Source organism: Salvelinus alpinus, chromosome 19, assembly GCF_045679555.1.
Source record: "Salvelinus alpinus chromosome 19, SLU_Salpinus.1, whole genome shotgun sequence".
NCBI classification, from domain to species: Eukaryota; Metazoa; Chordata; class Actinopteri; order Salmoniformes; family Salmonidae; genus Salvelinus; species Salvelinus alpinus.
Genome location: NC_092104.1, coordinates 42,749,159 through 42,763,147, shown reverse-complemented (window position 1 = coordinate 42,763,147; position 13,989 = coordinate 42,749,159). Strand labels below are relative to the sequence as shown.

The 13,989-nt window shown below is 43.4% G+C and overlaps 1 protein-coding gene across 4 annotated transcripts in view; it reads left to right on the top strand.

Moving 5' to 3' along the window:
* trpm3 (transient receptor potential cation channel, subfamily M, member 3) overlaps positions 1-13,989 on the top strand; it is a 245,231-nt gene that overhangs the window by 126,563 nt on the left and 104,679 nt on the right. For all 4 annotated transcript variants that reach the window (XM_071353639.1, XM_071353637.1, XM_071353638.1 and 1 more), the window contains exons 7-8: positions 12,436-12,610; positions 13,113-13,236. In XM_071353639.1, the coding sequence (XP_071209740.1) occupies positions 12,436-12,610; positions 13,113-13,236 (299 nt within the window). The remainder of the gene's footprint in view (positions 1-12,435; positions 12,611-13,112; positions 13,237-13,989) is intronic.

Here is a 13,989-nt window from a genome sequence, read left to right as displayed (position 1 = left end):
ATCATACAAACTGAGGCAGCAGACTTTGTGAAATTAATATTTGTGTCATTCTCAAAACCTTTGGCCACAACTGTATATATCACGGTCGCAAGGCATATGAATTTACAGGTTATAGAGTAAACAACACTGAATGTTTTGTACACTCAGTGTATAGCAGTCACTGTTCTGGTTTTTATCCTGTCAAACAGAAAAGGCCATGACTCTAGCCCAGAGGCTGATATGGCACTCACCAATGGCGACTGTGAAGTCAACAGGAAGCAGGTAGAGACTTGCAGCCTTTGTCCATCCTGTCATGTGACTTATGGGCTTCCCTTTGTCATCCTATGCCTGGGCTCATATAAAAGGGGCTGGGGAGGCAAAGGGACACCCATTCTTCAAAACAGCATCTCAACTGGACATTCATAGCGTAATTAACAGCATCCTAACATACAAACCATCCCCAACCAACTCACCATCCCCAAACCAAGCAGTATACTATCCACAAACCATTCCCAACCATCCATAAATTAACAGCATCCAAACTGACCATTCCCAAAATAAACCTTGATTTCGGGCTTTATGACGCTCATTCAAAGCCTGGATGCATTTAATTCATTAAGTTGGAAAAGCCCGACAGCCAGAGCATTGAGTCACACTGTTGGTTTACTGCTCATTTACATTACCAGTCTCCTATTCATTAGGGCACAATTAACGAATTAAAGAGTGTTTCTTATTGGACAAGCTCCCATAGTACCTCCCCATTTCAGATTGTTGGCTTTCATGTTGTGCCTAATGAATACCACCCAAGGCTTTAGACAGCGCACCATTCCTTTATTTGATTACCTGTCCACAGTTAAGAAACAAACACATACATTTTTCTCTCAGCAGGGTCCTCTGGGATATGTCATAACACAAGGTTTCTCAGACAAAGAGGATACTGAAATAAGAGTAAAACATCATTTTAGTTTGAATAGCCACACATCGGAATGAAAGGAACACAGAGATAGATTTCAATGATCTACCCCCGAGCTCTCCCCCTCCATCAATGGCAAATCTGAACATAATTCTATCCTCCTGATTCCTGCTTACAAGCAAAAACTAAAGCAGGATGTACCAGTGACTAGCTCAATACGAAAGTGGTTAGATGACACGGATGCTACGCTACAGGACTGTTTTGCTAGCACAGACTGGAATATGTTCCGGGATTCATCCAATGGAATTGAGGAGTATACCACCTCAGTCATCGGCTTCATTAATAATTGCATCGATGGTGTCCTCCCCACAGTGACCGCAGTGACGTGTTGAGCGTGAAAACCTCAGCAGGGTTTCAGTTCTTGACACAAACCGGTGTGCCTGGCACCTACTACCATACCCCGTTCAAAGGCACTTAAATCTTTTGTCTGGCACATTCACCATCTGAATGGCGCATACACACAATCCATGTCTCAATTGACACAAGGCTTAAAAACCTGTTTCCTCCTCTTGATCTACACTGATTGAAGTGGATTCAACAAGTGCAATCAATAAGGGATCATAGCTTTCACCTGGATGCACCTGGTCAGTCTATGTCATGGAAAGAGCAGGTGTTCTTAATGTTTTGTATACTCAGTGTATATGCGACAGCCTACCAATTATACAATTATAAAATAGGCCCTATTATATGTCAAAATTAAAATCTGATTCGCTAGCCTATAATTGTAAATTTGTAGGCCACATGTCATGCACCAGCATTGGATTCTCTCCCAGCTTCATGGTTTGAACGAGATGTGTAATTTCAGTCCATATACCACAGTATAATACAATGCAGAACAGTAATACAGTTCACACTCAAAAATATGATTTCATCTTCATGCTCTCCTTCTCAAACTGAACATGACATCAGTAGGCTTAGTTCCACACGCACAGATACGACTTTTTTTTTAACAAATTGACTCGCCTTCTAAAGTGCCACCGTACACAGCACAGCCATTTGTTAGGCAGCACAAAAGGTTTTACATCAGCAAGAGCAGGGCAGGTCGTGCCCATTGCATTGTGTAATGCAGTGTAGCTTAGTTTTTTATACATACACCATTCCAGTAGCGCAAAAACTATTGGAAATATAACTTTCCCTGTTTTTCTCTGAGCATGCTCTTCGAATAGGCTAGGCCTACGCCTAAAGTATAGGCTATGGATCATTTTATTGAGACCACACAAGGCGCACTTCATATTGCGTGCCCAGCAGCGAATCAGGAATGAGGGTCATCATCGGGAACACATGAGATACTATAATAAGCAACTAATTCTCAAGCCCTGAGCAATATGACATTTAATTGATAACAAATTGCATGACCATCCCCTGGACAAAGAAAAAAAGACTAAACTCTCCCCCTGACTGAAATGTAAAAAGCATGACCCTCCACCATTTTCCTCCGGGTAACTATTCTGTAAATTTCGATCTCTCCCTTACTAATCTCAATGGCAGTGTGTCATAATTTTGCTACTGAAAACGTAAGAGTGTAAGATTTCTTGTACCACACTGTAGTAGACTTGGTGAAGGGACGTTATTTCAGATTAGTTATGTCGATTAACATTGTCATGGATATTAGTAATTCTTTACATTGTGTTTCACTTGCATGCAGACCCAAGCATCCCACCGCAATGCCGACACGTTTTGAACAACTAACCTCTTTTAAGCGTTGGGTGTTTGAGCTACAGACTGTTCGGTTCTTGGATTGGATTTATAAATTTCTTCTGCAACCATTAGTCTGTGTGATTAACAATGGCTGAGCTACAGCGGTGTTTGTGAGACCAGGGAGGATCCCGAAAACAGTTATTCTCACAAAAAAATACGTTTGTGAAGTCAGAACGGTTTGAGCTACAACCTATTATGAGCCATCTATCGAAAGCTGAGACTCTCACGAACACACACATTCTATGAGGCTCACAAGCCACACAATAGTTATTAGAAAGTAAGAGGTTCTTCTACATAGAAGATCATAGGAAATCCCAGGACGTGTTAATAATATTGTAATAAGCTCACATAGTTGATGTCACAAAACACGCCACACATTTGTCACTGACTAGTTGGATATTCATTTCACACCAAGCAAACAATTTCTCTACTTTTCTCTAGCATACTTATTCATACATTATTTATTTATAAACATTTGTCAATAGAACTCATGAATGCAACTGTTTATGTCAAAGTATGTCTACTTGTAGCCCTGGTTGTCCTGAAATTAAAATGGTAAAACACTTCAATGTGAGGCTAAATATAGTATGAGCATGCAGATGAATGAAAGTGGTGAATTTCAGGTTTTTCACTATGGGAGGCCTGGGACCAATGGAGATAAGTCAAGGAAGATATGGGCTCCTATTAGATCTAATGACTAAAACATTCTCCTCACGTCTCTCCTGTAGCTTAAACTAAAACAGTACTTATTTTTCAGTGAATACTCCCTCCCACTGCATATTACATGAGGCTGTTGCCTCATGTGCTATTGTGAATGAATATCAAAGGGACAGCTCAGCTCAAGCTGAGGGTAAACAGAATAAATGGTTAGAGACAGGGCTTTGGGTGAAGTGCTGTTTTTAGTGGCTGTGGCCAGTACATTCACATTCCAGATTAGGTACGGTACATGCTTCTCTCCTCCTGACACTGTCTGGCAGCAGCAGGAGATGCAAATATCCCTGACCAGCTTCCTCTAAAAACAACTGCTCCGGGTCAACATGTATCCTCCCATCTCCTTAGCTGTTGTCCTTCTTCCCTTCTTCCTCTTGTCTTCTTACAGTATGTACTCCTTGGTCATTCTTACTGATAAAGTATGGATTATTGTTTTCAACATTGTGTTACAAAACATACTAGGTAAGAGAGATCCCTCAGCCTTCAACACCATAGTGCTCATCACTCGAGGCCCTGGGTCTGAACCCTGCCCTGTGCAACTGGGTCCTGGACTTCCCGACGGGCCAACCCCAGGTGGTGAGGATAGGAAACAACACCTCCGCCACACTGATCCTCAACACGGGGACCCCACAAGGGTGCGTTCTCAGCCCCCTCCCTGTTCACACATGACTGCGTGGCCACTCACGTCTCCAACTCAATCATCAAGTTTGCTGATGACACAACAGTGGTAGGCCTGATTACCAACAACGATGAGACAACATACAGGGAGATCCTTGCCGTGCCCATCATTGACAACCAGAAATGGTCCATTCACACAGACAGTATGGTGAAGGAGGCTGAAGAAATGTGGCTTGTCCCATAAGACCCTTCTATAGATGCACCATTGAGAGCATCCTGTCGGGCTGTATCACCGCCTGGTATGGCATATGCACCGTCCGTAACCGCAGGGCTCTCCAGAGGGTGATGCGATCAGCCCAACACATCACCGGTGGCACACAGCCTGCCCTCCAGGACATCTACAGCACCCAGTGTCACAGGAAGGCCAAAAATATCATCAAGGACCTCAGCCACCCGAGTCACGGCGTGTTCACCCCGCTACCATCTAGAAGGTGGAGACTGTACAGGTACATCAAAGCTGGGACCCGAGAGACTGAGATACAGCTTCTATCTCCACATCATCAGATTAAACACTCACCACTAGCCGGCCTCCGCCCAGTACCCTGCCCTGAACCTTAGTCACTGTTACTAGCCAGCTACCACCCGGTACTCTGATCACTTAATAATGTTTACATACTGTTTTATCCATTTCATATGTATATACTGTATTCTAGTCAAGGCTCATCCTATATAACTACTGCTGTACTCACCGTTTCTATTCCTATGCTGTCCCAACTGTCTATACACACAATTATATACATTTTGGGGATTTGTGTGTATTGTTTTGTATTGTTAGGTTTTGTATGTGGATCTAGAAATATAAGCATTTTGCTGCTGTGTTAACATCAGCAACATGTTTGTACACAACCAATAAACATTTATTTGATTTGGTTCGTATGACCATAGGAATAGCTGCTACATCATCTAGCCATTGTCATCCATCCCCCTGTCCTCTAGTCCACTCATCATCCCTTATTTATGCGCTTGTCATCTCCCATTGTCCTCCTTTAAACAACTCATCCTCACATAGCCTTGTTCCTATTTGTCCAAGGCCAGATGACTACAGGAAGCCTTGAAGAACAGTGTTGTCTCTGTTCACACTAGACTCCCGTCTGACTCCCGTCTCCACATAACCAGCCAGATAATAGAGTGAGACTGCAGATGGAAGCACAACTCTCCAGTCTCTGGTGAAGGCCACAGTTCTCTGTTGTTTGCAATCATGCACTAGTCTCAGAGAGAGAAAGGGAATGAGAGAGGAAGTGGAAAGCGAGGCGAGGTGATTACTTTGAGAGTACTCTTCTGAATAGGAGGATGAGAATATACAAGAGGATGGAGAGAGGAGAGACATTTGTCATGCTGTGTGCTTTTCTCTTCATGTATCCTTCACTTACTCCCTCACCAGCAATAAGGTGTGTGTAGGGGGGGATCTGTTCCTCAAAGTCACACCGTTTTTATTCACAGTAATATGTAAAGGATGAGAACTGGCCCCTACTGAAAATGGATTCTAATCAGATGCTATGAAGCCCTAACCTCACCTGGGACCCACAGGACTGATAATGAGTTTTTAGAAGAGAGGGGCCGTAGATGAAGAGATGATTGGAGTGGTTCGGACAGTGGACTCAAACTCAATTCCTGGAGGGCCTGGATATGCAGGTATGCTCTAACCCAGCACTAACAGAACCAATTCAACTAATCAACCAATGATGATCTTCAATAGACACCTTTCTTGATTAGTTGAATGTGGTATGCTAATGCTGGGCTGGAACAAAAACATACACACTGGCCAGGTAGATAATTGTATTTGAGACCACGGGTTAGGAAGTGGTGAGTGAAATACCCATCACCTTTCATCTGTCATGGTGGAAGTGCAGTGCCTGTTAAAGCGGCGACTGAGGTGTGACTATAAGCAGATGGCTAACGGTGTGAAGAGAGAGAGAGATGGCTCACTGTCAGTACTGTCATCTCTGAGAAAAACAGCAGGGAAGCCAGGGAAAAGGAATCATACCAGAGACAGGTGATCCACGGAATCAGGAGTGTCTCTGTCACCATGTACACTGACCAAAACCAGGGGGTTACATGTGTCATTTCCCAGTAGAACAGACATAGTAAACAGACGGGACTCTGTCAGGATCCGGACCCAGAACAGTTTCAATACAGACCGTGGGTCCTGACTTAAAAAAAAAAAATGAAAATAAAGTTGTTGTTTTTTGTATAGGGGCTTTCAATTTATTGAGAGTTGTAACAATAGAATACACAAGGTGCAATTTCGAAATTCTGTAGTGCATGTGCAGTTTTCCTCTTTTTATGTCATTCACTGACAGACCTTAGAGAGCTATTTATAACCTGAAATGTCCAGTTGATCAACTACTAGCCCATGTTAGCTAGATAGGTAAGATAGGCTAACCAGCTATCTAAATCTTGTAGTTATCATACCAGAGTACGGACCCAGGGGCCCCGACCCCAGGGGGCCCCCATTTATTTTGTTGAGTCATTCTGGTTTCATATGAACACACATAACACATGGCAAAATGTGTTTTGCAGGAAATAAGCTTTAAAATGGCAACATTTTCTCTCTGCCATCAAGAGGGGTGTGAACAGGTTGAACAGTTTGGGGTCGCATGAGTTGCTAGGTAGGGTTTAAGGCTGGATATCTGTATAGCACTTTGTGATAACTGGTGTTGTAAAATGGCCATATACAGTCGTGGCCAAAAGTTTTGAAAATGACACAAATACTAATTTTCACAAAGTCTGCTGCCTCAGTGTCTTTAGATATTTTTGGCAGTTACTATGGAATACTGAAGTATAATTACAAGCATTTCATAAATGTCAAAGGCTTTTATTGACAATTACATGAAGTTGATGCAAAGAGTCAATATTTGCATTGTTGACCCTTCTTTTTCAAGACCTCTGCAATCCGCCCTGGCATGCTGTCAATTAACTTCTGGGCCACATCCTGTGAGAAGCAACCCCACACATGAATGGTCTCAGGATGCTTTACTGTTGGCATGACACAGGACTGATGGTAGAGCTCACCTTGTCTTCTCCGGACAAGCTTTGATCCGTATGCCCCAAATAATCGGAAAGGGGATTCATCAGAGAAAATGACTTTAACCCATTCCTCAGCAGTCCAATCCCTGTATCTTTTGCAGAATATCAGTCTGTCCCTGATGTTTCTCCTGGAGAGAAGTGGCTTCGTTGCTGCCCTTCTTGACACCAGGCCATCCTCCAAAAGTCTTCACCTCACTGTGCGTGCAGATGCACTCACACCTGCTTGCTGCCATTCATGAGCAAGCTCTGTGTTGGTGGGGCCCCAATACCGCAGCTGAATCAACTTTAGGAGATGGTCCTGGCGCTTGGTGGACTTTCTTGGGCAACCTGAAGCCTTCTTCACAACAATTGAACCGCTCTCCTTGAAGTTCGTGATGATCCAATAAATGGTTGATTTAGGTGCAATCTTACTGGCAGTAATATCCTTGCCTGTGAAGCCCTTTTTGTGCAAAGCAATGATGACGGCACGTGTTTCCTTGCAGGTAATCATGGTTGACAGAGGCAGAACAATGACTAAAATGCAATGGAAATGTTTTTGGGGGATTCAGTTCATTTGCAATTCATCTGATCACTCTTCATAACATTCTGGAGTATATGCAAATTGCCATCATACAAACTGAGGCAGCAGACTTTGTGAAAATTTATATTTGTGTCATTCTCAACTTTTGGAAACGACTGTACAGTAAAATACATTTTATTCAATTTGGGGGTTTGACAAAATCCAACATTTCCCACCTAGGTCATTAGTATGACCGGACCTTCTCAAATAGTAGTTGAGTAGGCCTTACCCTGCAGTAAACAATATCCCACAATCCGGTGGTCTAGCGGTTAGTGCCGCCACCTCCAGCACACAGTCATACCTGTGCTGGCATGGGTTCAAATCTGTTCCGTTTCCATTTTACACTCTCACCTGTCTTTCCATGCTATCCCTCTGAAAAGGTAATGTCCCACAACCTAACTTAATTCTCTTGGTCTTAGTGAGCATGACTCGTTTTGGGTCACAAATCCTTCCACGACGCAGCACAGCTGAAATATAATTGGATGGATTATATCCAGAAGAGAACAGACAAGTCAAAGCATGACGGAGACATAACCAACGGAAATGGAGCAGCAGCTCTGTAGAACCCGGACCTGTATGTCCATCTCTAACCTTCTCTTCTCTACATTTCACATCTTAATACTTTCACGGCTCCAATTTGCCAGTCCTCTCTGGAGAAATAGGTGCTAGCAAGTGCAGTCGGGATGATGAGGGTAGGCCTAGACGTGTGAAAACGACCCACCTAGAGAAACCTCCTCAAGCCATGCTAATGTTTCTCTGGGTGTGAGTCAATGGCTCCATAATGAGGTCTTTTTAAGCGTGTCACATGTGTTCCCCTCACAACCCCTCCCTCCTTCCCTCCCGGTCTAAAGATAGATGTTGGGGGATGGTGAGGCTCGCGCTAACCGCCCTTTTTGTCTCCTCCTCCCTTCTTCTGTGCTGCCGCTCTCTTTCTTTCTCTTAATATTTTTGAGCAGGGGCCATGGACGTCAAAGAGGGAGAGAAAGAGAGAAAGAGAGAAAAAAAGAGTGAGGGGGTTATGAGAAGAAAGTAGATACAGAGGGGCGGTTGGGTGTGTGGAGCTGCCAGCAGAGATAGAAAGAGAGATGGAGCGAGAGCATTCAAAGAGAGAAAGGGATTGATCTGCTCCAGTTACCAGCTCCTAGCACAAGTAAAGCATCCACTAATCTAACACAGAAAACTCCAAATTGATGTCTCTTATACAAACGGGATGGTAGTGAACATGTTAGGGATGGGGGTAATTGTATCTGTTAAAGAATCTGTTTGACATTGGGTTTGTAAATGCCCTGATTTCATTTCAGCAACATGACTGTTAGCTGTTGTGGAAACATTATCAGAGGAGCTACTGACACAGTGTGTGCTGACAAAACGAATGACTTGTCTCGCAAAGCCCAACGTTCTACTCCATAGACTCCAGAGTAATCTCCTCCAAAAAATGGAGTCCATCTCCCCACACAACTATGAGAGATTAGTTGTCTTTTTTAGAAACTATTTTCAATTTTTTCCATTTTGGAGAGCTCTTTTCACAGCTCTTCTATCCTACCCAACAAAAAGCACAAAGATAACTGTTTCTAAATGGCTCTGTGATGTAAGTTAAGAAGGAATACTGATGTCCCTACTCTACCTGAGAGACCATAGATATTCATATAATAACAATATAGCATGGTCATTTATCAGACCGCTTTTATTCAAAGCCACTTGCAGAACTGCTAGCATTGACACTTAAACAAATATTCTGTAGATGTGGCCCAAGTGGGAATCGAAACCCACCACCCAGCACCTTGTTGCCAACACCTTGCTCTAACCCTCAGACATATGAACTAGCTTTAGTAGGAGACATACTGTAAGACAGTGCAGTCTGTACCTGCTCTTTCATCCAGCGTTTGAGTGGTGTGGTGTGTTGTGGTGTATGCAGGCACCGCTCTCTCTCTAGCCAATTAGCAACGAACCAGCTGCGCTCTCCCTTCCTCATCTGGTGTCTTGTCAATCGGAGCCTAATCCCTTCAGGTGCGAGTGGTGTCCCTCAAACCGCAGTAGCCACCATCGCTTGCTCATGACACATGAAGAGGTAAAGAGTAAGAAGACACAAAAGACACAACTTTTTTTTGTCCACCATTTTTTTACTCCATCAGTAGCTATCACTAATTCGACTAAATAAAGTTATATATAGCCACTAACCAAGAAACAACTTCATAAGATTACAGTCTGATAACATATTTATGGTATAGCATATGTTTTTTTAGAAAAATGTGCATTTTTCAGGTATAAATCACAGTTTACCATTGCAGCCACTATCACAAAACTCACCCAAAGCGACTAGAATAACTACAGAGAGCAACGTGTATTACCTAATTACTCATCTTAAAACATTTCTGAAAAATACACAGCGTACAGCAAATGAAAGCCCAACATCTTGTGAATCCAGACAATATTTCAGATTTTCTAAGTGTTTTACAGCGAAAACACAATATATCGTTATATTAGCATACCACATGAGCTAACATCACCCCAGCATTGATTCGAGGCAAAAAGCGCGATAACGTTATCACCACCAAAATATATTAATTTTTTCACTAACCTTCTCAGAATTCTTCAGATGACAGTCCTGTAACATCATATTACACAATGCATATAGAGTTTGTTCGAAAATGTGCATATTTAGCATCACAAATCATGGTTATGCTATGTAATCAGTCAAAACATGGCATGCATTCTGGCCGGAGCCATCTTGGAAGGGCACCTAAGTTTACGATTATTTATCGATTAGATTGACAAAAAAAATACAGGTTGGACAGCTAATGAAAGATGCATTGGTTATTAATGCAACCGCTGATTTAGATTTTTAAAATTAACCTTACTTGACATACAGTGTGCGTTACAGCCAGACTAGTGCCGCAATATTGGCCGAAAAATGCGTTTACATTTTTCCACATAAATACGGAATAAAATCATAAATAGTTCTTACTTTTGGACGAGCTTCCATCAGAATCTTGGGCAAGGTGTCCTTTTGTCCAAAAGAATCGTTGCTTTGTTGTAAAACGTCCACTTCAACGTCGGAACTAGCAGCTAATAGTAGCTACCTGGCACACACATGTCCAAATCCTCAAACGCAATACTACGAAAATTCCGAAAATAGCAATATACTCGCATAAACTGATATAAATCGGTTTAAAATAACTTCGTTATGATGTTTCTAACACCTATTTCGAATTAAATCACAGACGGATATATCTTAGCCCGATAACAAGAGCTATTCAACATGCCATTCTGATGTCCCCTCTTGCGCCTTGGCGAGCGACGAAAAGAAGGGACATGTCACTCCATTGCCTTTTATAAACTCTGAGAAATACGTAGAGATTCCATTCCACTTCTCATTGGTTCAGGGGAAGGCGGGTGCAGTTCATTTCGATCCATAGGGCACACACAGAGTTTTAAACTGATCCGAGATCAGAGCCTAGTTTTCAGACCTTCGCATGTCCTGTCATGATTTTCGCTGTAGAAAGAGTTCTGGTTCACCCACAGACATAATTCAAACGGTTTTAGAAACTAGAGATTGTTTTCTATCCAATAGTAATAATAATATGCATATTGTACGAGCAAGAATTGAGTATGAGGCAGTTTAATTTGGAGACGATATTTTCCAAAGTGGAAACAGCACCCCCTGTATTGAGAAAAGGTTAAAACCGTTATGAATAGACGAGCCTACTCGTTCTCCTGCGCCTGATGTACAGTGTGGTGATGTTCTTAACTTTGAAGTATGCTCGGCCCTAAAATAGGTCCCTCTTTATGTAACTTTGCCTGTAGCGAGACACAATGATGGCACATGGGTGAGCGGGCCCTGAGTCAGTGGCCCACCTATCCACAGTGAAATTATGCGGGCAAGGATGGGAGGGAGGATCCAGCAGGGACATGGCTTTTGAATTTGAGTGAAAAAACTGACTGGTGGCAGCTAAATGAGAGACAGAGAGTGTGACAGAGAGAGAGAGAGAGAGAGAGAAGCTCAGAGAGAACTGGGCGTCCTTGTGGGGGTTTGGTACTGTAGGGCTTATGTGCATCCTTTCTCTTTCCAAGCCTGTTCTCCCAGCCTGTGTAAGCTCCAGAACCCACCTGTTAATTACCTCTAATGAGTCTTAAAGGGATAGTTCAGGATTTTGGCAATGAAACCCTTAATCTACTTCCCCGGAGTCAGATGAACTCCCGGATACTATTTGTATGTCTCTGCGTCCAGAATGAAGGAAGGTGGAGGTAGTTTCTCTCGCCAAAGCTAACTAGCTTAGCTCAGGAGACTGTCTTTGCGCTAAGCTAGCGCTAACACTAGTTAGGACTTCATTGCCAAAATCCCGAAATATCCCTTTAATAGCTTCTGATTAGCCATTTAGAGGCCGTCCCACTGTGCAGCAGGAGGGTACTCGCTCCAGGGCTTCTATGCGGCTCAAGCGCGGCTCTGTGCTTCCGCTAGATGCTCAGAAATACCCATAGAAATAGGAAACTCTCTCTGGATACTGCTGCCGGATTTGTGGCACAAATTTGTCTTTAAACAGCATTTCTATTTTAGTTGAGAGGTGAGATGTCGGGGCACTTGTTGAATCGTGGCATGCAACACGGCCCCCATTGACATTTTGTCAGTCACACCTCCCTCATGGCTGTCTGTCAGGGTACTCCTGTGGGATTTAATGAGTGCTTTTTGTTTGCACCTTTTTTCTGTTTTCTGATTTCTTTCTTGTCCCGTTGTCCTTCATTCTTCCACCACAATCTCTCTCACTCTTTCTCTTTTGCGCCCTTCCCCCGTCCTCCCTTTCTCTCTCTGTAGGTATTGGTCAGGGAGTGCCAGTGGTGGCTCTGATAGTGGAGGGGGGTCCTAATGTGATCTCCATCGTGTTAGAGTACCTAAGGGACACTCCACCTGTGCCCGTGGTGGTGTGTGATGGGAGCGGGCGTGCTTCGGACATCCTGGCATTTGGACACAAGTACTCTGAGGAGGGAGGGTACGTGTCACATATCACATACACAGATTTGCTACAGTATTGCGGGTGCATTAAGGTGCATTAGTAGTGTGCCCCAAATACAGTCCAAATACTTAGGATAAACGTTAAATGGATAATTTGGCAATGAGGCCCTTTATGAACTCGTGGATACCAATTTTATGTCTGTGTCCAGTATGAAGGAAGTTAGAGGTAGTGTTGCGAGCCATTGCTAACTAGCGTTAGCGCAATGGCTGCAGTTAGCGCAACTACCTATACCGTCCTTCATACTGGACACAGAAACATAAAAATGGTATCCACTAGTTCATCTGACTCTGGGTAAGTAGATAAAGGGCATCATTGCCAAAATCCTGAGGTGTGCCTTTAATACTTCAACTTAAATGTACGTTTCTCGTCCAGGTCTCTTTTACCCTTCTCTGCCACAATTCATCATCTCTCCTTTCTCCCTTCTGCTCTTCCTCCCTCTTACCCTCTCCTCTTTCTCCTTTTCCCTCATTTTTACCAGGATCATAAATGAGTCTCTGAGGGACCAGTTGCTGGTGACCATCCAGAAGACCTTCACGTACAGCCGGACCCAGGCCCAGCACCTCTTCATCATCCTCATGGAATGCATGAAGAAGAAGGAGCTGGTGAGTGTTCAGGCTCGCTCACTCGTCACCTTGGAAACATCCCCAACCCCAACTCCCCATGCCTCTACTGCAGGGCTTTACAACCCTGTTTCTGGAGGGCTACCCACCTGCAGGGTTTTCTCTCCAACCCCAGTTGTAACTAATCTAACTCAGTTTATCAACCAGCTAATTAATAGAATCAGGTGTGCTAGATTAGAGTAGGAGTGAAAACCTACAGGATGGTAGCTCTCCAGGAACAGGGTTGGAGAGCCCTGATCAACTGTACAAAGTCTCAAGCACCAGTGTGATGGGGATTAGGGAGAAAAACAAAGATGTCAATGTAAAGATAAAAAAGAGAAGATTTGGGAATAATAAGACTGTGGCCCTGTCCAGAAACAAACCCTTTGGCCCTTACCCCCTAGACACTAGTGGAGATCTGAGAGGATGTGATAGGTTTAAGCGATATTATAGCAGCTCCACCTCCACGTCTAATAGGCTAGTGGAATTTCGGACATATTGCTTACACCTGTATCTAGGGGATTGGGGCTGTGACCGGGCTGTGGATTTAAAGCCTCTCTGATGTCGTCCAGGACCAACTGGTTTGGCTTTAGGCTGCTATCTCTCCTGTCCATCTGTCATATCCATTTGAAACATACCCCACAAGCTGTGTTTAGTGAACTGTCACTCACATAATTAATCTTCCCTAATTAACCTTCCCTAGCTCAGGTGGTGACAAGGTCTCTTCAGATCAGTGTTTCTTACAGAGAGAAGCTG